Raw genomic sequence first — 26,373 nt, forward strand, 5'->3', positions numbered from 1 at the left:
TAGATGGAGGGGGGAAGAGAGATGGAGGGGGAAGAGAGATGGAGGGGGGAAAGAGAGATGGAGGGGGGAAAGAGAGATGGAGGGGGGAAAGAGAGATGGAGGGGGGAAAGAGAGATGGAAGGGGGGGAAAGAGAGAGATGGAAGGGGGGAAGAGAGATGGAAGGGGGAAGAGAGATGGAAGGGGGGAAGAGAGATGGAAGGGGGGGAAGAGAGATGGAAGGGGGGAAGAGATGGAAGGGGGGGAAGAGAGATGGAAGGGGGGGAAAGAGATGGAAGGGGGGAAGAGAGATGGAAGGGGGGGAAAGAGAGATGGAAGGGGGGGAAAGAGAGATGGAAGGGGGGGAAAGAGAGATGGAAGGGGGGAAGAGAGATGGAAGGGGGGAAGAGAGATGGAAGGGGGGAAGAGAGATGGAAGGGGGAAGAGAGTGGAAGGGGGGAAGAGAGATGAAGGGGGGAAGAAGAGAGATGGAAGGGGGGAAGAGAGATGGAAGGGGGGGAAAGAGAGATGGAAGGGGGGGAAAGAGAGATGGAAGGGGGGAAAGAGAGATGGAAGGGGGGAAAGAGAGATGGAAGGGGGGGAAAGAGAGATGGAAGGGGGGAAGAGAGAAGGAAGGGGGGAAGAGAGATGGAAGGGGAAGAGAGATGGAAGGGGGGAAGAGAGATGGAAGGGGGGAAGAGAGATGGAAGGGGGGAAGAGAGATGGAAGGGGGGAAGAGAGATGGAAGGGGGAAGAGAGATGGAAGGGGGGGAAGAGAGATGGAAGGGGGGAAGAGAGATGGAGGGGGGAGGAAGGGGGAAAGAGAGTTGGAAGGGGGGGGAAGAGAGATGGAAGGGGGGAAGAGAGATGGAAGGGGGGAAAAAGAGAGATGGAAGGGAGGGAAAGAGAGATGGAAGGGGGGAAAAGAGAGATGGAAGGGGGGAAAGAGAGATGGAAGGGGGGGAAAAGAGAGATGGAAGGGGGAAAAGAGAGATGGAAGGGGGGAAAAGAGAGATGGAAGGGGGGAAAAGAGAGATGGAAGGGGGAAAAGAGAGATGGAAGGGGGGAAAAGAGAGATGGAAGGGGGGAAAAGAGAGATGGAAGGGGGAAAAGAGAGATGGAAGGGGGGAAAAGAGATGGAGGGGGAAAAGAGAGATGGAAGGGGGAAAAGAGAGATGGAGGGGGGGACACACAGGGCTTGGGGCAGCGCGGGCAGGACGCTGCCCACATGGGGCCGTGGGGCCAGGAGGAACACGGGGACAGGACAGACGTGGGGACACGGGGGATGCGGAGACGGGAGGGACACAGGGCCGGGAGGGACGTGGGGACACTGGGGCTGTAGGGACACTGGGGACATAGGGGATGTGCTCCCCCCCCCCCCCGAGCATCCAGTGCCTCCCAGGTCCATCCCAGTGCATCCACTGCCATTCTAGTGCATTGCAATGTATCTCACTGCATCCCAGTGCCACACCAGTGCATTCCAGTGCATCCCAGGGCCATCCCAATGCATCCTAATGCATCCCAGTGCCATTCCAGTGCATCCCAATGCATCCCACTGACATTCCAGTGCATTGCAATGTTTCTCAATGCACCCCAGTGCATCCCAGTGCCACACCAGTGCATCCCAATGCATCCTAATGCATCCCAGTGCCATTCCAGTGCATCCCAGTGCCACACCGGTGCATTCCAGTGCCATCCCAGTGCATCCTAATGCATTCTAGTGACATTCCAGTGCATTGCAATGCATTCCAGTGCCCCGCCAGTTCATTCCAGTACCATCCCAGTGACTCCTAGTGCATTGCAATGCATCCCAGGACCATCCCACTGCATCCCAGGGCACTGTAATGCACCCCAGGGCCAACCCAGTGCATCCCAGCGCACTGCAATGCATTCCAGGGCCCCTCCCAGTGTATCCCAGTGTATTGCAATGCATCCCAGGGCCATCCCAGTGCATCCCAGTGAATTGCAACGCATCTCAGGACCAACCCAGTGCGTCCCAGTGCTTTGCAATGCATCCCAGGGCCACCCCAGTGCCCTCCCAGTGCTTTGCAATGCATCTCAGTGTCATCCCAGTGCCTTGTAGTGCCCTCCCAGGGCACTGCAATGCTTCCCAGCGCCATCCCAGGGCACTGCAATGCTTCCCAGCGCCATCGCCATGCATCCCTGTGCACTGCAAGGCATCCCAGTGCACTGCACTGCATCCCAGGACCACCCCAGTGCATTGCAATGCATCCCAGCGCATTACAATGCATCCCAGGGCCATCCCAGTGCTGGCCCAGTGCACTACAATGCATCCCAGCACACTGCAATGCTTCCCAGGGCATCCCAGCGCACTGCAAATGCATCCCAATACATTACAATGTATCCCAGGGCATCCCAGTGCTGTTCCAGTGCACTGCAATGCATCCCAGGGCCATCCCAGTGCATTGCAACGCATCCCAATGCACTGCAATACATCCTAGTGCATTGCAACGCATCCCAGAACCATCCCAGTGCATCCCAGGGCACTGCAATGCTTCCCAGAGCCATCGCTATGCATCCCTTGCATTGCAAGGCATCCCAGTGCTGTCCCAGTGCACTGCAAGGCATCCCAGGGCATACAAGGCCGTCCCAGTGCACTGCAATGCTTCCCAGAGCCACCTCAGTGCACTGCAATGCATCCCAGTGCACTGCAATGCATCCCAGGACCACCCCAGTGCATCCCAGTGTATTGCAATGCACCCCAGGGCCATCCCAGTGCATTGCAATGCATCCCAGGACCACCCCCGAGCATTCCAGGGCATTGCAATGCATCCCAGGACCACCCCAGTGCATCCCAGTGCATTGCAATGCATCCCAAGGCCATCCCAGTGCACTGCAAGGCTTACCAGAGACACCTCAGTGCACTGCAATGCATCCCAGTGCACTGCAATGAATCCCAGGACCACCCCAGTGCATCCCAGTGCACTGCAATGCATCCCAGGGCATCCCAGCGCACTGCAACGCATCCCGGGACCCTCCCAGCGCATCCCATCCCCGCCACCCGGTCCCCCCGCTACCTTTCGTGTCCTCATCCTCGATGGTGGTGTTGGTGCTGTCAGAGGACTCCTGCGAGCGGCGGCGCCGGAGCGGGAGGGAGGGAGGGAGGCAGAGAGTCAGTGCGGGGCCGAGCCTGGCAGGGGGGGCTGGGGGGGGGAACCCTCTCCCCCTTCCCTTCGCCCCCCCCCTCCCCATCCAGCCGGTGGGAGCCCCGCGGCCACTCCGGCGCTGAGGCAGCCCGGCGGGAACCCCCCCCCTCCCCAAAACACCGCCCTCGGCAGGACCCGGAGGGGGGGGGGGGGGTCGATGCATGACGGAGAGGTGAAGGGGGGAGCGATGGAGGCGGAAAGCGGGCCGGATGCGCGGAGAGCCGCCGGCGAAAGACCCCCCCCCCCCCCCCAAAATCTCCGCGGTGTCCTCACGGTTGGGGGGGGGGATAAAAACCGGGGCCGGGGGGGGGCCGAGAAGGCAAGAGAGGCAGCGATACCTTGATGCCGTCCACGGGGTTATGAATAACGGTAGTTTGAGGTTCCTATAGGAGGAAGAAAGACAGAGGAAAGACGAGGAGAGGCGGAGAGGAAGGCAGAGAGAAAGCCGGGGGGGGGGGGGGGGTCACGCCGTTTTGGGGGGGGGGGGGACAGAGGTGAGTGGCACGCGGACGTGGGGGGGGGGCCGAGGGACCCGGAGCGGGTTCGGGACGGAGCAGGAGGGAAGGGAGAGAAGCAGAGAGGCGTTAGTCCAGCGCAAGGCGGATGGTTTAATTAGCAAGAGAAGAAGGCGGCGGGAGGAAGAGGAGGAGGAGGAGGAGGAAGAGGGGGGGGATTTTTTTTTTTGGAGGGGGGGGGGGCAGCGGCACCCGCCGCCACCGACCCCCGTGGACGGCCCGAAACCGGGGTTGCCGCGGCGGCGGCGGTGGCACCTACCGTTGCTGCGGGGGCGATGGATGCGATGGGATGGAGGCGACGGGAAGCCCGGCGCGGAGCCGACCCCCTAACGTGTGTGTCACCCCCCCCAAAACGGTGTCGTCCCCCCCCCAAAATCCCCATTCCCCCCCCCCCAAAAAAAAAAGACACCCACCGGCTCCGGGCACCTACCAGGGCGGCGGGCGGCAGGGTCCCCTTGGGGCTGGTGACACCGGCGCTGCCTTTGGTGCTGTTGGTCTGCGGCTGCAAAACGGGGAGCAGAGGGGGGATGCGGGGATGAGCGGCGGTGCCGGGGGGGGGGGTCGGACCCCCCCCCCCCAAAAAAACACCCCCCTTGTCCCCCCCCCCCCCCCCGGCCTCACCTTGACGCCGTCGGCCTTCTTGTTGAGCAAGCTCTTCGCTGCTGCGGCGGGGAGGAAAGCACGGCGTTAGCGCCCGGCGCCCCCGGGACCCCCGACGTCCCCCCCCCCCCGTCCCCCCCCCATCCCCATCCCGTGGCGTCCCCTGGCCCTTTGCCCCCCCCCCCAAGTCCTGGGTGTCCCCCCCCCCCCCTTCTCTTCCCGGGCGCCGTCCCCAGCAGCAACGGGGGTGTCGCAGCGGAGGAGGGAGCCGGTGGGCGGCCGGGGGGGGGGGACACACGTTCCCCGACCAAATGTCGTCCCCCCCCCCCCTTGCGAGGGACGGCGGCGCCGGGAAAGGCCGCGGGGCCGAGATCCGCCCTGGGAAAAAATGCACTTACCTTGGAGAAATGTACAGAGGGAAGCGAGGGGGGGGGGGGGACGAGGGGGGGGGGCGGCGAGAGAAAGAGAGGAAAAAAAGGAAGGAAAAAGGAAAGAAGAAGAAGGGGGGGAAAAAAAAGGAAAAAAAAAGAAAAAAAAAAAGAAAAGATGCATTGAGTTCAGGTAGGAGGCAAAGTCCCCGGGAGGACCGGGATGGAGCCCCCCCCTCCCCGGGCCGGGGGGGGGGGGACACGGTTGGCAGCAGCGCCCCAAGGCCGGGCCCTCGCCCTGCCCATCACCCTGGCCTCTGGGCTGCCGCCGTGTCCCCGAGCTTGGGGGGGGCTGGGGGGGGGGGGGAACATGCGGCTCCTCCGGGCTTTGCCGCGATTTAAGAGAAGCTGGAAGAGTTTGTTTTTTCTCCGGTGGCTGTGGAGGGGGGGGAAAATCCCGGTGGCGGGATGGGGGGGACGACAAGGGCAGGATCCCCAGTGGGGACAGCGGAGCTGGCATCTGTCACTCCTATCCCAAGCTTTTGGGACACCGGGAGAGCCGCAGCCGGCCCGGCATGGGCAAGAGGGAGCAAGGGGGGGGGGGGGTCTCCTCTGGGAAGGTGAGAGGCCGGTGAGGATGAGGATGGCCTGGGGGGGGGACGACGATGATGAAGGCCATGGGGGGGCCGGGTGACAAGGTGGCTTGGAGACAGGGCGTCCCCCAGGTGCCAGCGGCGTCAACCTGGAGCATCCTTGGTGCCGACGGCTTCCTGGGGCCGCTCCTGGCTGCCGGGACTGGTGGCGGGGTGGGGGGGGTCCGGTGACAACGTTGGGGGGGGGGGGGGACACGGGACCTTCTCGGTGACAACTGGGGACCTTCCCGGTGACGGCACCGGGCGGCTGGGCGCCAAACGCCGCCGGCGGGCGCGTCGGGGACGGGGAAGCGGGGCAGGGGGGAGGATGGGGTTTTTTTTGGGGTGGGGGGGACACCCCGGCCCCGGTGTCCCCCCCGGCCCCAGCAGCGGTGCCCCCGGAGCCGGATCCGGAGGCAGCGTCGAAAGCGGATCCGGAGCAGCGCTGGCTCCGGGGGCGCTGAGAGCAGGGGGGGGTTTAAACCAATGCCGAATGCGGGGCCGCGGCCCGGGGGGGGGGGGGGGGGGGGGACAGACGGACGGACAGACACCCCCCCCCCATTCGGGGAGGGCCCTTTTCGGGCTTTCCCCCCCCCCCGTCCCCGAAGGGGGGGGGGTGGTTTCAAACCCGCCGAGTGTTTCGCGGCGCCACAAACACCGGCTGCGTCTCTCTCCGGAAGCCGAGCTCTGCGGGGGGGGGGGGGACATGCGGGGACAGCGTGCGCCGGGGGGGGGGGACACGGCGTGCGGGGCGCTTTTTTTTGGGGGGGGGACGCACCAGGGAGCGGTTGGGGGCATGCGGCCGGCTCCCGTGTCGTGTGTCCCCCCCCTTTCCGGCTCCCTCCATGCCATGCAGGGTGGTGGGACAGAGCGGCAAAAGGGGGGGGGCACGGCGGGATTTTGGGGGGAGGATGCACCCCCCCCCAAAAAAAATGGGGAAATCCCCCCGTTTTCTCCTGCCGAAAAGCCCCCCCTTGCCCGGTGCTTTATGCCGGGGGGGGGGGATATGGGTGCTGAGCCCCCCCCCGCAACGAAGCAGCGGGTGCTGCACCCTGGGCGCAGGGTGCAAGCCGCGTTTGGGGGGGGGGGGGCGGCCGGATTTGGGGGGGGGGGCGCCGGAGCGCAGCCGCTGTCACCCAAAAGCCCCCCCGGGGGACGAAGGCTTCGTGTGGCCCCCCCCCCCCCCCGGCGATGGAGGCAGGTCGGGGGGGACGGGGGGGGGGGGGCATCCCAAACGCTGCAGCCTCCGTCCAGCCCCACGGGACAGCACCGCCGGGGCGGAGGGGGGGACATGGTGACAGCAAGCAAGACCGGGGTGGGGTGGGGGGGGGCACGATGCTGGGGGGGGGGCGAATTTTCCAAAGGGGAGGGGGGGAAAAATGCGATGCATGCGCTCCGCTTTCCAAGGAGGCTGCCAGCCGGAGGGAAACGAGGAGCGAGGAGCGAGGAAGAGGAGGAGGAGGAGGAAGGCCGAGCGGAGCCCAGAAGGCAAGCAAGACGGGCACCCTGGGGCGGCCGGGGGGGGGGGGGGGCCCGGGGGGGGGGTCATCCCTTGCGGAGGCGTCTACCTTGTTCCACCAACCCCAGGGGGGCGCCGGAGGCGGCTGCGGACATTGTAGGAGGCGCGGTGGTCTGTCTGCCCACTGCGGGGGCCGCGCCGCAGAGCGAGACACGCACAGAGGGTTTTGGGGGGGGGGACGGGAACGAGAGTCGGGGGGGGGGGGGAAGAAACAGAGAGAGGAAGCAGAAAGGAAAAAAAGGAAAAAAAAGAAAAAACAACAACAAAAAAACAACAACAAAAATACATAAAAGGCCGTTAGAGGCAGCGGGGTGCGGATGGGCCCCCCCCCCGGTCCCCCTATCCCCCCCCTCGTTCCCCCCCCCCCAGGCAAACCCCCAAACCAGCTCCGGGGAAAACCAGCCCATCCCGGGGTTGGGGGGGGCCGGGGTGGCTCCGGCACTACCTGTGCCGTCGGGATGCTGCGCGCGGGAGCGAAAGGGCGGCTGGAGGGGGGGGGGGTGCGGAAAAGCAGCGGTTTTCCCCCCCCCCACCTTGCCGCCCCCATCCTCTCCGACGAGGGAAAAAAAAATTAATAATAATAATAATAATAATTAATAATAATAATAAAAGCAGGATTAAGAGCGGCAGGGGAGAAAGAGAGAGAGAAAGAGAGAGAGGAAAAAAAAGGCAGGATGGTCCGGAGGCGCCAGCCACCGGCGCCACGAGCGCGCCAGGTCTCGGCGCGGGGAGCCCTGCCGGCCCGGCGAGCGGAGCACCAGCCCCCGGATCGAAGGCCCGGCGGCCGCGGGAGCCGGCGGGCGAGGAAGGAGAGCGCTCGGGGGGGCAACGCGCGCCGCGAGCGGTGGCTTACCCGAGAAGTTTCGCGTGGCCAGCATGGTGGTGAGGATGGCACCCTGCAAGAGGAGGAGGAGGCGTCAGCAGCGGGCGCGAGGCCGGCACGGATGCGATGGTGCCATGCCGTGGGGGGGAGGTGCCAGGGCATGGGCAGGATGGGACTGGACTTCATGGAGAAGCACCAGGCTTGGCCAGCATGGGACCATGCCACCCCGGGCACTGCCAGGATGGGACTGGACTTCATGGAGAAGCACCAGGCTTGGCCAGCATGGGACCATGCCACCCCAGGCACCACCAGGATGGGACCGTGCAACATGGAGAAGCACCAGGCTTGGCCAGCATCAGACCATGCTACCCCAGGCACCACCAGGATGGGACTGGATTTCATGAGAGAAGCACCAGGCTTGGCCAGCATGGGACCATGCTACCCCAGGCACTGCCAGGATGGGACTGGACTTCATGGAGAAACACCACGCTTGGCCAGGATGGGACCATGCCACCTCGGGCACCGCCAGGATGGGACCGTGCAACATGGAGAAGCACCAGGCTTGGCCAGCATGGGACCATGCCTCCCCAGGCACCACCAGGATGGGACCATGCAACATGGAGAAGCACCAGGCTTGGCCAGCATGGGACCATGCCTCCCCAGGCACCACCAGGATGGGACCATGCAACATGGAGAAGCACCAGGCTTGGCCAGCATGGGACCATGCCACCCCGGGCACCGCGAGGATGGGAGTGGACTTCATGGAGAAGCACCAGGCTTGGCCAGTATGGGATCATGCCACCCTGGGCACCAGCAGGATGGGACCATGCAACATGGAAAAGCACCAGGCTTGGCCAGCATGGGACTGGACTTCATGGAGAAGCACCAGGCTTGGCCAGGATGGGATCATGCCACCCCAGGCACCGGCAGGATGGGACTGGACTTCATGGAGAAGCACCTGGCTTGGCCAGGATGGGTCTGGACTTCATGGAGAAGCACCAGGCTTGGCCAGGATGGGACTGTGCCGCACTGGGCACCACCAAGGTGGGACTGTGCTACATGGAGAAGCTCAGGAGCACGGCCAGGATGGGGCCATGCCACACTGGGTACCACCAGGATGGGACTGTGCTACATGGGGAAGCACTGGAGCATGGCCAGGATGAGACCATGCCACACTGCGAATGGCCAGGACAGGACTGGGTTACATGGAGAAGCATCAGGGCATGACCAGGATGGGATCGTGTTGCACTGGGAATAGTCAGGATGGGACTATGCCGCCCCAGGCATCACCAGGATGGGATTGGGTTAGATGGAGAAGCACCAGAGCATGGCCAGGATGGGACCTTGCCACCATGGGCACCACCAGGAGGGGACTGGGTTACATGAGGAAGCACCAGGGCATGGCCAGGATGAGACTGTACCACTTCGGTCACCACCAGGATGGGACTGCACTACATGGGGAAGCTCTGGGGATGGGACCATGACACAGTGGGAATGGCCAGGACGGGACTGGATTACATGGAGAAGCACCAGGACACCACCAGGATGGGATCATGCCACACTGGGAATGGCCAGGGTGGGACCATGCCACTCCGGGCACCACCAGATGGAACTGTGCTACATGGAGAAACTCTGGAGCATGGCCAGGATGGGACCATGCCGCACTGGTCACCACCACAATGGGACCGTACTACATGCAGAAGCACCCAGCACAGCCAGGATGGGACCATGTCACACTGGGAATGGCCAGGATGGGACTGGGTTACATGGAGAAGCACCAGGGCATGGCCAGGATGGGACCGTGTCACACTAGGAATGGCTGGATGGGACCGTGCTACACCAGACACCACCAGGATGGGTCTGTGCTGCACTGGGCACCACCAGGATGGGACTGTGCTGCGCTGGGAAGCACCAGGCATGGCCAGGATGGGACCGTGTCCCACCAGACAGCACCAGGATGGGACCGTGCGGGCACCGGGAAGCGCCGGGTACAGCCGCGATGGCTTCTCGGGGCCTCACCTTGAGCTTCCTCCGGGCGTTGAACTTCTTCAGACACTCTACCGTCTCCTGCCTGTGCATCATGGAGGCCACGGTGGAGCGTTGCTGCGGGAGAGACGGCGGGTAAGAGCGAGGAGCCGGCGCCGCGGGTGTCCCTCCGGCGCCGGGAGAGACCCGGGGGCTCCCCGGGGAGGGTGGCGGCTACTTACGCAGACCCACGGGTGCTTGAGGGCTTCGTGGGCTGTGATGCGCTTGGCGGGGTTGATGGTTAGCATCTGGTTGATGAGGTTTTTCGCTTCGGGGGTGACCGTGTCCCACTCGGGAGACGGGAACTGCGGGCGAGACACAAGGGCCGGCGGCCCGGAGCCGGTCACGGATGGGGAATGGCAGCCCCGCGGCGGGAGGAGAGGGACGGCCGTGACCCTCCGCCTCCCCACCCATCCCCAGGCCACTGGAGATGCGGCCCGAAGCTCCCGCTTTTCCCCCAGTCACGAGCGGATGTGGTGTTGCTCATTAGGTTCCAGAGTTAACGTCACCCCACCCCCACCCCCAATGCGCAGACAAGCGGAAAACGGCCCACGGGAGCCACGGAAAGACCCGAGCGAGCGAGCCCCGCAGCCAGGGTGGCGCCAGGGTGGCAGGGGCTCCGGAAGGAAGAGGAGGAGGAGGAGGAGGAGGAAGAGGCAACGGTGGCAGCCGGAGGTAGAGCCAGGAGCGACAGAGCCGGGCCGGGGGACAGCAGAGGGGGGGGGCCGAAAGGAAGGACAGAGAGAGCCGTCCCGGGCGAACTGCCGGGGCCGGCGAGGTACCCACTGGAGCCGGGCTCGGGGCTCGCGCCGCGCTTCCTGCGGGCTGCCGGGTGCCGTGCGTGGAGATATGAGGCCAGGTCTTCGGAAGGCGCCGGCAGCGCCGCCGCGGCGGCTGCGCGGCGCCCGGACACTTACGTCGTAGGCGCCGGCCTTGATCTGTTGGTAGAGCTTGTGCTGGTCCTCGTCCCAAAACGGCGGGTAGCCCACGAGCAAGATGTAGAGGATGACGCCTAGGGCGAGGAAGGGAGCGGGGTGAGGGCTGGACCTGGAATGTTCCTCTTTCCCGCTCCGGTCCCCTCGGCTGGAGTCGCCGGGATGGCGCCGAGCGCCGCGGTCACCCGTAGCCTGCTCGTGGCGGAGCGCGGCCCAGCTGGGGCACGTGGCCGGCTCTGCCCACGGCACAGGGGTGGAAATGGGGATGGGCTGGGATGGGAAAGGGATGGGGATTGGGATGGGACTGGGAGGGGGACGTGGATAGGCGCCAGGATGGAAATGGGGATGGAACTGGGATGGGACTGGGATGGGACCAGGAAGGGATGGGACGGGGCCAGGAAGGGAACTGGGATGGGACAAGGAAGGGAATGGGAATGGGATGGGGCTGGGATGGGATGAGGATTAGGAATGGGATGGGACGAGGATTAGGAATGGGATGGGATGAGGATTAGGAATGGGATGGGATGAGGATTAGGAATGGGATGGAGACTGGGAAGGGGACCAGAATGGGAATTGGGATGGGGACTGGGATGGGGACCAGGATGGGGATGGGACAAGGAAGGGGATGGGATGGGGACCAGGATAGGAACCAGGATGAGAACTGGGATGGGACTGGGATGAGAACTGGGACAGGGACAGGACCGGAACGGGGACAGGGATGAGAACTGGGACAGGGACGGGAACTGGGACAGGGACAGGGATGGGGCCGGGGCCGAGGTCAACTCTTACCGCATGCCCAGATATCCACCGGTTTGCCGTAGGCTTCTTTGCGCAGGACTTCGGGAGAGAGATAGCCGGGCGTGCCGGCGAAGCCTGGAGCCGGAGAGAGGCGGGAGGTGAGCGGGCGCGGAGCAGGGCCACGGCGGGCGCCGGACGCCGGACGCGCGGCGGCACTCACCGAACCAGGCCTGCTGATCCCCCTGCACCTCGATGGCGAGGCCGAAGTCAGCCAGCTTCACGGCCGCCCCTTTGCATTTGCTAGCCAGGAGCAGGTTCTCCGGCTGCCGCCGGAAGGGCATCGCACGGCAGCAGGGAAGGAGGGATGGCGAAGGTGAGAGGAGGAGAAGGGGAGAGAAGAACACAACGGTTTGCAGCAACGGGTCGGAGAGCCACGGTTGAGCCCGGTACCGGAGTCGTTGGGTCCATCCCAACCCATCCCGGCTAAATCCATCTGCCTCCCCGCGCCGGTCTGAAATCCAGCTGGGCTTTGCTGGATGGGTGTGTCCCCCAAACGGGTGGCACAACCCCCCGGAGAGCTGCCCCAGCCCCGATTCGAGCCTGATTTCGGGGAGAATGGTGTCTTCCTGATCCCCGTCCTGGCAGCTGGAGCGACCCAAGCCACCGCGCTGCAATGGCACGGCTGGCACGGCAGGAGGAGCCCAGCTCCGTCTCCATCGCTGCGCACTAAAGGCCGGCTCCACCACCGCGTCAGAGCACGGTCCTGCATCCAACGTGCCAGCTCCATGGCCGCATCCGAACACAAGCCCACGTCCCAGCTCCATCGCATCCCAGTACAACCTATATCGCAGCTCCATCCCGGCACGACTCCATATCCCAACTCTATTACTGCATCCCAGCATGACCCCAGATCCCAGCTCCATCACTGCATCCCAGCACAAATCCCCTGGCCAGCTCCATCACCGCACCCACGTCCGAGCCCCTGTCCCTGCTCCATGAGCACGTCCCAGCATGACCCCATAGCCCAGCTCCATCGCTCCATCTGAGGACAACCCTGTAGTCCAGCTCCACCACTGCATCCCAGCACAACCCCATAGCTCAGTTTCATGATAGCGTCCCAACCTGACCCCGTAGTTCAACTCCATCACCACATGCCAACACGATACCATAGGCCAGCTCCATCACCACATCCCAGGGACAACACCACGCCTCATCTCCATCACTGCATCCCAGCGCAATCCCATAGCCCAGCTCCATCACTGCATCCCACCATGACCCTGTAGCCCATTTTCATGGCTGCATCTCAGCACGATAGCCCAGCTCCATCACCGCATCCCGGCACAACGCCATATCACAGCTCCATCACCGTATCCCAACCTGACCCCGTATCCCAGCTCCATCACTGCATCCCAGTACGGCTACATATCACACCTGCATTACTGCATCCCTGCACAAACCCATATCCAAGCTCTATCACTCCACCCAATTATCCCAGCTCCACCACCACATCCCAGCGCAGCCCCACAGCCATCTCCATCCATGCATCCCTGCATGACCCCATATCCCAGCTTCATTATCACATCCCAGCACAACCTACATCCCAGCTCCATCAGTATCCCAGCACGATGCCATGGCTCATCTCCGTCACCACATCCCAGCACAATCCCATAACCCAGCTCCATCGCTGCATCCCAGTACGATCCCATAACCCTGCTAAATCACTGCACCCTAGCACAACCCCAGCTCCATCACCATGTGCCAGCATGACCCCACAGCCCAACTACAGCACTGCATTTAAGGACAACCCCATAGCCCAGCTCCATCACCGCATTCCAGCAAACTCCATTTCCCAGCTCCACCACTGCATCCCAGCACTACCTCATAGCCCAGTTTCATGACAGCATCTCAGCATGATCCCATAGCCCAGCTCCATCAGCGCATCCCAGCACAACGCCATATCACAGCTCCATCACCACATCCCAGGGATGACATCTTGTCTCATCTCCAGCAATGCATCTCAGCACCACCCCATAGCCCAGCTCCATCGCTGCATCCTAGCACAATCCCATCGCCCAGCTTCATCACCACATCCCAGGGACAACACCATGTCTTGTCTCCATCACTGCATCCCAGCGTGACCCTATAGCCCAGCTCCATCATCACATCTCAGGGACAACACTATGTCTCATCTCCAACGCCGCATCCTAGCATGACCCCATAGCCCAGCTTCATCACCACATCCCAGGGACAACACCATGTCTCATCTCCATCGCTGCATCCCAGCGTGACCCCATAGCCCAGCTCCATCATCACATCCCAGGGACAACACCGTGTCTCATCTCCATCGCTGCATCCCAGTGTGACCCCATAGCCCAGCTCCATCATCACATCTCAGGGACAACACCGTGTCTCATCTCCATCGCTGCATCCCAGCGTGACCCCATAGCCCAGCTTCATCACCACATCCCAGGGACAACACCATGTCTCGTCTCCATCACTGCATCCCAGCGTGACCCCATAGCCCAGCTTCATCACCACATCTCAAGGACAACACTACGTCTCATCTCCATCGCTGCAACCTAGCATGACCCCATAGCCCAGCTCCACCACCACATTCCAGCATGATCCCGTAGCCCAGCTGCATCAGTGTGTCCTGCCACAACCTGGTACCCCATAGCTCAGCTCCAGCACTGCATCCCAGCAAGTCTCCACATCCCACAGTCGAGCTCCATCGCTGCAGTCCAGCATGACCCCGCATCCCAGGTCTATCCCTGTGCCTGGCACGACCCCACATCCCGCAGCCCAGCTCCATCGCCATTCAGCCCAGCACGACCCACATCTCACTCCCAGCTCCGTACCTCTGCTGTGCCCAGCGCCCTGGAGCTCAGCTCCGTCACTGTGTCCCACCACGACCCGCATCCCAGCTCGGCACCACCCCAAACCCGAGCTGCAGAGCCACGTCCCGGCACGACGCCCTGCCCCACATCCCGCCGCGACTCCCCCCGCACAGCATCCCGATGTGTCCCTGTCCCCCTCCCTCCCCTGGGTGACAGGGCCACGCCGCGGTGGGGTGGGGGGGGACATGGGGACGCCGAGCTCACCTTGAGGTCCCGGTGCACGACCCCCATTTGGTGACAGTGGAGCACGGCCTCGAGGATCTGCTGGATGCAGTGGCTGCGGGCAGAGGCGGCGCGGTGGGTGAGCGGGCGGCGCAGCGGCCCCACCGCACGCTGGGGGGGGGGACAGGAGAAGGGGGGGGGGACAGGGAAGCACCCCCGGGGCAGGACCCCACCCCCCCAATTCCCTGCTCCGGCACGAGCCACCCCGGCACCCGCGGGTGCCCGGCACCCCGGCAGAGATCCTGCAACCCCCCCCCTAAAAAGTGCTTTTGGCTCTTATTCGCCGAGGGGGGGGGGGTGTTTTGGGGACCCCCCCCCAGCCCCGGGGTCTCCGTCCCCGCTGCCAAACCGCTGGGAGACGCTCACCCGGGGGGGGGGGGCACCCCGAGCACCCGGGGGTGGCCCCGTGGGGTGCCCACGAGCTCGGGGGGGGGGTGGGGGGCGCGGGGACCCCCTTGTCCTTTCGTGCCCCCCCCACCCCACCCCACCCAGTAAAGCTCCTACTGGGAGCCCAGTACGCCCCCGGCACACCCATGGGCTCTTTGGGCACGGGGGTGCCCCCAAAACAGCGCCGCCGCACCCCCCCTTTATTTAACCCCCCCCCCCAATAGCCCTGCTGCTGCCCGGACGCCTGGGCCCCCGAGACAGGACTCACGGCGGGGGGGGGGGGGCACGGGGGGGGGGGTGCGATGGAGACGAGACAAGAAAGGCGGAGGGAAGGAGCGGGGAGATGAGAGGCTGAAATGGGGGGCGAGGGGGGGGGGGCGGCACCCGCTCGGGGGGGGGGACGGGGGGCGGGAAGGGGGGTGTCGGGGGGGCGAGGCGGCGGCGGGGGGGGGCCGGGGGGGCCGTTCCGGCCCGCGGCGTTATACTGACCTGCAGACGCCCCCCGGGCGCAAAGGCAAAGTGATGGCTATAAGTAACGCTTGCTAAGAGCTCATGGACACAGTGACTGCAAAACAAAACGGGGGGGCGGGGGGGGGGCAGGGTTGGGGGGGGAGTTCGGGGGGGGCAGGTTTGGGGGGTGAGGGGCAGGTTGGGGGGGAGTTCGGGGGGTGAGGGGTAGGTTTGGGGGTGAGTTTGGGGGTGGGGGGGCAGGTTTGGGGGGGGAGTTTGGGGGTGGGGGGCAATTCAGGGGGTGGGGGGCAGGTTTGGGGGGGAGTTTGGGGGTGGGGGGCAATTCAGGGGGTGGGGGGCAGGTTTGGGGGGTGGGGGGCAGGTTGGGGGGGAGTTTGGGGGGGATGAGGGGTAGGTTTGGGGGGTGAGTTTGGGGGGTGGGGGCAGGTTTGGGGGGTGAGTTTGGGGGGTGGGGGGCAGGTTTGGGGGGGTGAGTTGGGGGTGGGGGCAATTCAGGGGGTGGGGGGCAGGTTTGAGGGGTGAGGGGCAAGTTTGGGGGGAGTTCGGGGGGTGGGGGGGCAAGTTTGGGGGGGAGTTGGGGGGTGGGGGGCAATTCAGGGGGTGGGGGGCAGGTTTGGGGGGAGTTGGGGGGGATGAGGGGTAGGTTGAGGGCAGGTTTGGGGGGGTGAGGGGCAGGGTGGGGGGTGAGTTTGGGGGGTGGGGGGCAGGTTTGAGGGGTGAGGGGCAGGTTGGGGGCAGGTTTGGGGGGAGTTCGGGGAGTGGGGGGGCAGGTTTGGGGGGTGGGGGGGCAGGTTGGGGGGGAGTTGGGGGGATGAGGGATAGGTTGAGGGCAGATTTGGGGGGTGACGGGTGGGGGGGAGTTTGGGGGGGAGTTCAGGGGGTGGGGGGCAAGTTTCAGGGGTGGGGGGCAGGTTTGAGGGGTGGGGGGCAGGGTGGGGGGGCAGAAAGGCAGGTGGGGGGACGAGGGACAGGATGGGGGATGTGGGGCAGGTTGGGGGGCAGGATGGGGGGGGGCAGGTTTCGGGGTGTGGGGGGGGGGCAGGATTCCGGGGCCGGGAGGCGAAACACGGGGGGGGGGGGTGAAGCCGGGTGCGGGGCGGGGGGACGGACGGACGGACACACACGGACGGACACACGGACACGCACAGAGCCCGAGCGACGCGTGATGGGAGACGGGGCCGGGGTCGTGGGGGGGGGGGGGGGAGGACGGGGATGGATGGACAGACGGACAGCGGGAGGGGGGGGAAGCGGTGGGGGGGGGGGACGGAGGCGGGGTGGCGGCGGCGGTGGCGGTGGGTGGGGGGGGGGGACGGAAGATGGGGGGGAGACGAGAGAAGGGGAGAAACAGATGTCGTGAAAGCTCAGAGACCACGGGGACGGGCACACGGCGGGCACACAGGGCGCGGGCGGCACGAGAGCGCCAGGCCTCAGCGGGGAGGGGGCACGGCGGGGGGGGGGGGGGGACACCCACACCAGCACCCCCAGGGCGACGGTGCCCCCTTTTTAGGGTGCTTTTTTTCCTTTTTTTTCGGGGTCCCCACCGAGACACCAAAAGCAGGATGGAGCCGGCGGTGTGACAGCAGGGGGACAGACGGACGGACACGCGGGTGCCTTAATGCCCTCCCCGCGGCTGGGTGCTCCCCCCCGCCCCGCCCTGCCGGAGAGGGGTGGGGGTCAGGGTGGGGGTCAGGGTGTTGGGGGGGGGGGGCACGGGGGCACAGCGCCTCACCTGGCGTCCGCTTCGCTGTAATACTCGCGGGCGACGATGTCCTCGAAAAGCTCCCCGCCGGTCACCCTGCAAGGGATTTTTTTTTGGGGGGGGGGGTCACCCAGGGACCCAGGCGTCCGGGTGACCCCCCCCCCCCGCCCCCCACCCCGTACTCACAGGTCGAAGACGAGGTAATGGAAACCCTCCTCGGAGATGCTGTCGTGGAGCCGCACTGCAGGGACAGGGAGACGCTGAGCCCCCTCCCGAAGCGCCCCCGGCGCCCGCACGGACGCACGCGATGCGCCCGGATTGCATGCGCGCACACGTGGGCAAACACGCAGGGTGCGTGCGGCTTGCATGCATGTGCACAGGCATCACGCATCTGTGCAAGTGCAGACATGCAGGGTGCGTGCGGGTTGCATGCATGTGCACAGGCATCACGCATCTGTGCAAGTGCAAACACACAGGGTGCATGAGGATTGCATGTATGTGCACAGATATCACGCATCTGTGCAAGTGCAAACACGTATGCAGGTTGCATGTATGTGCACAGATATCATGTATCTGTGTAAGTGCAAACACACATTGCATGCAGATTGCATGGATGTGCACAGATCTCATATCTGTGCAAGTGGAAACATGCATGATGCATGAGGATTGCATGTATGTGCACAGATATCACGCATCTCTGCAAGTGCAAACACATGTTGCATGCAGTTTGCATGCATGTGCACAGATCTCATATCTGCGCAAGTGGAAACACGCATGATGCATGAGGATTGCATGTATGTGCACAGATATCATGCATCTGTGCAAGTGCAAACACGCAGGGTGCATGCAGATTGCATGTGCACAGATATCACGTATCTGTGGAAGGGCAAACACACATGCTGCATGCAGACTGCATGCATGGGCACAGATATCACGCATCTGTGCAAGTACAAACATGCAGGGTGTGTGCAAATTGCATGTATGTGCACAGATATCACGTATCTGTGCAAGTGCAAACACGCACGCTGTGTGCGGATTGCATGCATGTGCAGATCTCACGCATCTGTCCAAGTGCAAACACACAGGGTGCGTGCAGGTTGCATGCATGTGCACAGATATGCATCTGTGCAAGTGCAAACACGCATGATGCATGCGGACTGCATGCACACACCCACAAACATATATCACACGATGGCTGTGCAAGCACAAACGCACACGACGCACGTGCACTGCATGCATGCACGTTTGCACACTGATAACATACATCCTATGTGTGCAGACACGCAGAAGCACACACGCTGCATGCAGATGGCATGCATACATGTGGGTACACAAACAGCACGCAGCACAGATGTGCAAACACAGCCAAACACGCATGCTACGTGCAGAATGCATACATGTACGCAGCGTACATATCTGTAAAACACATGTAAGCATGCACAATGCATGCAGACTGCACACGTACGCAGATAACACACATGACTAAACAAAAACACACACGATGCACGCAGACTGCACGCATGCACACAGGTAGCACACATCTGTGCAAACACATAAGCATGCACCACGCATGCAAATTGCACGCATGGGCACAGATATCACACATCACCTCTGTGAAAACACACAAGATGCATGCAAACCACATGCGTGCACACCTGCACACAGCACGCTGCGGCCGTGCAAACACGCACGCTGCATACATGCACAAACATGCGCGAGCCACGCTGCTGGCATGCATGCACACGCGTGTGAGCGCACACGTATCTGTGCAAACACCCGAGCACGTGTGAAGCACGTACGATGCTCGCGCGCAACTACCCCACGTGCCCCCATGCAAACACACCCAAACACGCGTGCCGACCGCCGGCGTGCAGCCCGCCTCCGCGCGCAGACGCACACGCCTGTGCAACACCCCGCGCGCCCCGCACACGCGTGCCGGGCCGGCGCCGCTCACCGATGTTGGAGTGCTTCAGGAGACGGCAGATCCGGGCCTCGCGCTCCAGCTTCTGGTGATCTGGGGACACAAGGGGGCCACGTTAGCGGCGCCGGGGCCCCTATCACCCCCCCCAACTGCGTGTGTCACCCACCCCGGGGTGCCGCGGCCCAAAGGGTGGCCCTGGGTATGGGTGGGGGGGGGGCACCTTGCTGCATGCACGCACGTGGAGGCGGGCGCCACGCGGGTGCACCGCCGGGGCCCCGAGCGCGCGCGGCGGAGGCATGCGCACAGCCCGCTGCAATGCGGCGCCGCGGCGCGTCCGGCGGTGGCGGCAGCGTGGGGGGCACCCGCCGGTCTGCCCTGCCGCCGGGCCCCCCGAGGAAGGCGAGCGCACGGGGGCAGCGCGGAGCAGGCCGGGCTCCCGCGTGCACGGCGGCGGGGCGATCGGGTGCACGGGCAGGGGCACGCGCGGCCACACACACCCAGACGTGTTTGCATGCACATGCATGCTCACACGCACACAGAAATGCACGTCCCCGTGCAAATGGGCAGGGTCGCACACGGACGTGCATGCTCACACGCACGCGGAGAGGTGGGCGCATGGACATGCATGCTCATGTGCACAAGAACATGTTCATACAGACATGCATGCTCACATGCACATGGACATGCACGCTCACATGCAAACAGGTATGTTCAGAGACATGCATGCTTATGTGCACACGGACACACATGTCCACGTGCAAACGGGTGCGTTCACATGGACGTGCATGCTCACACGCACACAGACATGCATGTCCCCCTTCAAACTGGCATGCTTAGACACGCATGCACACATGCACACGGACATGCATGCACAGACATGCATGTCCACGTGCAAACTAGCATGTTCACACTCAGACATGCACGCACACGCGCACACGGACACGCATGTCCATGTGCAAACCAGCATGTTCACCCAGGCATGCATGCACACGGACATGCATGCACACATGCACACGGACACGCATGCACACTCATGCTGGCTCCCATGCACGTGGACACACATGCACACCAACAGGTATGTTCACGCATGCAAGGACACGCATGGCCACATACAGGTGTGCTCACGCTCACACGCACGCACACACGAAGCGGTGTGTTCACACACACGTGTCCACACGCACCGGCGCGCTCACATGCACACAACCGGGTGTCCTCGCACGGACGTGCACGCTCACACGCGTGTCCACCCACCCAGGTGTGCTCACACGCACACAACACGCGTGGCCGCGTGCGCACGGACGTGCACGGCCGCATGCACACGGATGCGCGTGCTCACGGACGCGCGGGTGCACACGCTCACACACGCGGACATGCTCACGCTCCCCCCGTGTGCACCCGCAACACCTGCCCCACACGTGTGTGCGCGCACACACACACACAGCCCCACGCCCTCATTAACCCCCCCCCAAAACGTGCGCACACGTGACCACCCGGCCGGCACCCCGGGGTGCCCACCCACGGCACCCGGTCGGGGCCGCATCCGGCCAAGGGCCAAGCCGCCCCCGGGGCACAGCGGAGGGGGGCTGCGGGGCACCGAGGGGTGCAAATGGGTGCTGTCGGGTGCTGAGGGGTGCTGCAAGGCACCGAGCAGCGCCGGGGGACACCCAAGGGTGCTGCGGAGGGCTCCAGGCCCTCCCCGGGCTCGGAGGCAGCCGAGGCCGGAGGAAGCAGCAGGGACCTCGCCACAGCCCCGGCGCTCCCTCAGGGGCGGCTCCCTCGGCTGGCGCCAGCACCCAAAACCCGCATGTGGCAACGGGGCCACCCCAAACCCCTCCAGATCCCCCCAGTGCCTGGGGCGGCTGCTGCAGGCAGAGGTAAGGTGACCGGCACAGCATGGGCAGAGTTAAGGTGACCAGAGTGGGCACAGTTAAGGTGACTGGCGCAGTGTGGGCAGAGTTAAGGTGACCGGCACAGCATGGGCAGAGTTAAGGTGACCAGAGTGGGCAGAGTTAAGGTGACTGGCGCAGTGTGGGCAGAGTTAAGGTGACCGGCACAGCATGGGCAGAGTTAAGGTGACCAGAGTGGGCAGAGTTAAGGTGACTGGCGCGGTGTGGGCAGAGTTAAGGTGACCAGCACAGCATGGGCAAGTGGGCAGAGTTAAGGTGACTGGTGCAGTGTGGGCAGAGTTAAGGTGACCGGCACAGCACAGGCAGAGTTAAGGTGACCAGAGTGGGCACAGTTAAGGTGACCGGCGTGGTGTGGGCAGAGTTAAGGCGACCAGCACAGCATGAGCAGAGTTAAGGTGACCAGAGTGGCGCAGGCAGAGTTAAGGTGACCAGAGTGGGCAGAGTTAAGGTGACTGGCGTGGTGTGGGCAGAGTTAAGGTGACCGGCACAGCACAGGCAGAGTTAAGGTGACCAGAGTGGGCAGAGTTAAGGTGACCGGCAATGGTGTGGGCAGAGTTAAGGTGACCGGCATGGTGTGGGCAGAGTAAGGGACCAGAGTGGGCAGAGTTAAGGTGAACACTGTGGCGCAGGCAGAGCTAAGGTGACCGGCATGGGCAGAGCTAAGGTAACCGGCACGGCGTGGGCAGAGCTAAGGTGACTGCCATGGGCAGAGCTAAGGTGACTGGCACAGTGTGGGCAGAGTTAAGGTGACCGGCACAGCACAGGCAGAGTTAAGGTGACCAGAGTGGCGCAGGCAGAGCTAGGGTGACCGGCATGGGCAGAGCTAAGGTAACCGGCATGGCATGGGCAGAGCTAAGGTGACTGCCATGGCAGAGCTAAGGTGACCGTCATGGTGTGGGCAGAGTTAAGGTGACCACTGTGGTGTGGGCAGAGTTAAGGTAAACACCGTGGTGTGGGCAGAGCTAAGGTGACCGGCACAGCACTGGGCAGAGTTAAGGTGACCACCATGGTGTGGGCAGAGCTAAGGTGACCACCACGGGCAGAGCTAAGATGAGGTGGGCAGCACGGGCCAGTCCCCCATGGTGGGGGGGGGGGGGGGGGGGGGAACTGAGGCCCAGCAAGTCAGGCCGCCGCACCAGGCACGAGGCCGGGGTGACGGGCAGGCGGGGGGGGGGCTGGGCGGCAGCGCTCCTACCTCTGGCCGAGAGCTTTTTGGTGTTGATGATCTTGGCGGCGTACTCATGGCCGGGTGCAGAGCTTGACGCAGCGCCGAACCACCGAGAAAGCCCCCCTGGAGCGAGAGGGGCGCGGAGGTCACGGCCCCGGCCCGCGGCACCCCGAAAACGCGCCCCCCCCCCCAACGCTGACTCAGCACCCCCCCGCCGCCCCCCGCAGCGTGGTCGGCTCCCACCGTGACTCAGCACCCACCTCCCGAAACGGGCGGCTGTGCCAAGCGTGACTCAGCACCCCGGAGAGGGGTGCACTGTCGGGGGGGGGGGGGGGACACCCCCAAAACCCTGCCCAAACCGGGACGGGGTGCTCCGAACCGGTGCGCTGGGTGGGGATTGGGGGGGGGCAGGATCGGGTCCCGGCAGCCCGTTGCCATGGGGACGGCGGGTGGCCCGGATGCGGCGGTGGCCCGGCTGCGGGCACCGGTGACATCCCCCCCCCTCGCTGTCACCGTCACCGTCGGGGCCCCCCCGGCGGGGGAGAAGGACACCCGTCCCTGCCCGGGGCCCGGGGGGGGCACCGGGGGCACCCGAGGGCCGCGTGGCCACCGCTGGGGGGGCACCCTGGGGGCCCCCCCCCCCCGGGATGGGGACGGTGGCACCCCGTCCCCTCGCCCTGCCTCAGTTTCCCCTCCGCTGCAGACAGAGGCCCCCCACATTGGGGGGGGGGGGAAGCAGCAGGTGACAAGGGGGGGGTGACACCGCGTTGCTATGGGCAACCAGGCTGGGCTGGATTTTAGGGGGGGGGAGACGGGAAGGGAGCACAACCCCCCCCCCCCAAAACGAGCTCTTCCTCACCCCCCCACCACGTCCCCTAAAGGGGGGCACGGGGGGCTCTAAGGACATGGGGGGGGCCCAGCAGGGCAGGCTCTACAGGGCCTGGGGGGGGGTCTGGAGGGACGGGGGAGTTATATAGGGGTCTATAAGGACTGGGGGGGCTGGAGGATGGGGGGGCTATAAGGTCTGGGGGAGACAAGGACAGGCGGGGGGGTCTATAGGACCGGATGGTCTGCAGAGAATGGGGGGGGTCTCTAAGGACTGGGGGGGACCGGGAGGACGAGGGGGGGGGTCTATATTGAGTGGGTGTCTATAGGGACCGAGGAGGATCTGGAGGATGAGGGTGTCTATAAGGACCAGAGGGGCTACAAGGACCAGGCTGGGGGGGGATATCTATAAGATTGGGGGGGTCTGGAGATTTGGGGGGCTATAAGGACCAGGGCATCCGCAAGGACTGGAGGGGGGGGTCTGTAAGGACTTGGGGGGGGGGGGGATGTTCTGGAGCAACAGGGGATCTATAAGGACCAGGGCATCTGAAGAGATTGGGGGGGGGTCTGTAAGGATGGGGGAGAGCATAAGAGCCGGGGGGGGGCTATAAGGACTGGGGAGGTCTATAAGAACAAGGGGGGGCTATAAGGACTGAGAGATCTATAGGGATCAGGGGGGTCTATAAGGACTGGGGGGTCTGGAGCAATGGGGGGGGTCTATAGGGACTGGGAGGATCCATAGGAGCAAAGGGGGCTAAAGGACTTGGGGGGGGGGGGCTATAGGGATCGGAGGGGATGTGGAGGAATTGGGGGTTCTGGAGTGATTGGGGGGGGTCAGTAGGGACTGGGGGGCTCTAAGGATTGGGGGGGCTCTATAGGGACTAGGGGGATCTGGAGGAATTGGGGGAGAGGCGATAGGGAGTGTGGGTTCCATAGGGACCAGGGGGCTATAAGGACTGGGGGGGGGCTATAGGGACTGGAGGGGATGTGGAGGAATTGGGGGTTCTGGAGTGATTGGGGGGGCTATAAGGATTGGGGGGGCTCTATAGGGACTAGGGGGCTCCATAGGGACTGGGGTGCTTTATAGGGACCGGGGGGGGTCTATAGGGACTGGGGGCTCCATAGGGACCAGGGGGCTATAAGGACTGGGGGATTCTATAGGGACTGGGGGGGTCTGGAGGAATTGGGGCTTCCGGCCTGATTGGGGGGTGTCTATAGGAACAAGGGGGGGGCTATAGGCACCGGGGGGGGATCAGGGGCCTGGGGCAACCGGGGGGGGGGTCCCCCGGGGAGGTTGCAGCCGGGCCCGGCCCACACCACCGGGGATACCGGGGGGGGGGGGGAGCACCGGCGGGGGGGGGGCCACGCCGGTACCGGGGAGTGGAGGGGGGGGGGGGAGCGGGAACGGGAGAGAGGGGGGGGGCACCGGATCGGGGGAGAGGGGGGGGTCGGTACCGGGAAGGGGAGGGGAGGGGGGGGGGGGAAGACACCGGGTGGGGGCAGGGCGGTACCGGGAAGGGGGGGGAGGGGGGCCGGTACCGGGAGGGGTTTGGGGGGGGGTGGGGGGGGGGGAGGCCGGTACCGGGCCCCCCCTGAGGAAATGCGTCATGTCTGCACGGAGCCGGGGAAGGTGTGGTGGGGGGGGGGGGGGTCTCGGCGCTCCCCCCCCTCGCCGGGAGGGGGAACGGGGGTACCGGGGGGGGGGGGTATACCGGGAGGAGGAGGGGGGGGGGGGGGGGCCCGGTCCTTACTTGCCGATCTCCTCGTAGAGCTGGTACTCGTCGGTGAAGCGGGTGCAGGGCACGGTGGTGGCCATGGTGCCCGCCGCGCCGCGCCGCGCCGCAATGAGCCGCCCGGGCAGCGGCTCCGCTCCGCGCCGGCTCCGCCTGGCAGCGCGGGGGGGGCGGCGGCGGGGGCGGGAGGAGGAGGAGGGAGGAGGGGGAGGAAGAAGGGGGGGGGGGGAGGGAGGGAGGAGGAGGAGGAGGAGGCGCTGCCCGGCCCCCCGGGGGAGGCGCCGGCCCCCCCCCCCCCTTTTTGCTGCCCCCGCCCCCGCCGCGGGCAGGGATCCCCCCCCCCCCGCCGTGGGTGCTCCCCGCAGCCGGACCCTCCCCAAAATCCCCCACGCGCTTCCAGAGCCGCCCCCCCCCTCCCGGCCCCGTGGGGATCCCCCTTCCCAGAAAGCTCCTTAATCTGCAGTGTCCCCGTAGCTTAACCTCCCCCCCCCCCCGCGGTCCCCCTCATGGGCACCCGAAAGGTTCCCTGTATCCAGACCTCCCCCCCCCCAAAGACCCCAATATCCACCCCCCCAGTCCCCCCACGGACACCCCGAAAGGACCCCCCATATCCAGACCCATTGGGACCCCCATATCCACCCCAAAAGGTTCCCCATATCCAGACCCCCCCAGGGACATCCACATCCACCCCCCCCAAAGATCCCAATATCCACACACACCCCCGGGGTCCCCCCCCCATGGGCACCCCGAAACCCATATCCAGACCCATTGGGACCCCCATAATCTGCCCCGAAAGATTCCCTGTATCCAGACACCCCCCCCCCCCGGGACACCCACATCCACCCCCACCAAAGACCCCAATATCCACACACCCCCTCCCGGGTCCCTCCATGGGCACCCCAAAAGGATCCCCGTATCCAGACCTCTCGGCACCCCCATATCCACCCCAAAGGATCCCCTTATCTAGACCCCCCCCAAGGACACCCACATCCACCCCCAAAGAACCCCCAAATCCAGCCCCCCTCCCTCAGGGACCCCATATCCACCCTCAAAGGACCCCCAAATCCAGGCCCCCCCAAAGACCCCATATCCAGACCCCCCCCCAAAGCACCTCCATATCCAGCCCCCCCTCCCTCAGGGACCCCCATATCCAGACACCCCCCAGAACCCCATATCCACCCCCAAAGGACCCCAAATCCAGAATCCCCCAAGACCCCCATATCCAACCCGAAAGGATCCCCATATCCAGACCCCCCCCCAAAGGACCCCTATATCCAGACTCCCTCAGGACACCCATATCTAGACCCCCCCCAAAGCACCCCCATATCCAGACCCCCCCAGGACCCCCATATCCACCCCCAAAGGACCCCCAAATCCAGATCCCCCCAAGACCCCCATATCCACCCCAAAAGAATCCCCATATCCAGACCCCCCCAAAGCACCCCCATATCCAGACCCCCCCCCAGGACCCCCATATCCAACCCGAAAGGACCCCCATATCCAGACTCCCTCAGGACCCCACCATATCCAGACCCCCCCAGGACCCCCATATCACCCCCAAAGGACTCCCATATCCAGACCCCCCCTAAAGCACCCCCATATCCAGACTCCCTCAGGACCCCCATATCCAGACCCCCCCTAAAGCACCCCCATATCCAGACCCCACATCCAGGGGACCCCCACATCCACCATCCTCCCCCCCCACCGGGAACACCCCCGCACGCCCCCCTCCACCCCAAGACCCCCCCCAGCACCAAGCACCCCGTGTCAACCCAAATACCAGCTCCATGGCCCCCCCCAACATGTAACCAGCTCGGCTGCTCCCCCGGCCTCACCCAAGGGTA

The 26,373-nt window shown here is 64.7% G+C and overlaps 1 protein-coding gene across 1 annotated transcript in view; it reads right to left on the reverse strand.

The window, feature by feature from the left end:
* The window catches only part of LOC106494574 (calcium/calmodulin-dependent protein kinase type II subunit beta), a 31,514-nt gene extending 6,824 nt beyond the window's left edge, over positions 1-24,690 (reverse strand). Inside the window, 18 exon segments of the mRNA XM_067312254.1 lie at positions 3,016-3,064; positions 3,483-3,527; positions 4,090-4,161; positions 4,281-4,321; positions 6,828-6,902; positions 7,632-7,674; positions 9,621-9,704; positions 9,809-9,931; positions 10,544-10,638; positions 11,351-11,434; positions 11,520-11,622; positions 14,401-14,473; positions 17,006-17,071; positions 17,162-17,216; positions 18,930-18,989; positions 21,999-22,050; positions 22,052-22,094; positions 24,548-24,690. Coding sequence (XP_067168355.1) covers positions 3,016-3,064; positions 3,483-3,527; positions 4,090-4,161; positions 4,281-4,321; positions 6,828-6,902; positions 7,632-7,674; positions 9,621-9,704; positions 9,809-9,931; positions 10,544-10,638; positions 11,351-11,434; positions 11,520-11,622; positions 14,401-14,473; positions 17,006-17,071; positions 17,162-17,216; positions 18,930-18,989; positions 21,999-22,050; positions 22,052-22,094; positions 24,548-24,612 — 1,228 coding nt within the window. The 5' untranslated portion in view covers positions 24,613-24,690.
* Between the last annotated feature and the right edge of the window lie 1,683 nt (positions 24,691-26,373).

The sequence above is a fragment of the Apteryx mantelli genome, chromosome 29 (assembly GCF_036417845.1).
Source record: "Apteryx mantelli isolate bAptMan1 chromosome 29, bAptMan1.hap1, whole genome shotgun sequence".
NCBI lineage: Eukaryota > Metazoa > Chordata > Aves > Apterygiformes > Apterygidae > Apteryx > Apteryx mantelli.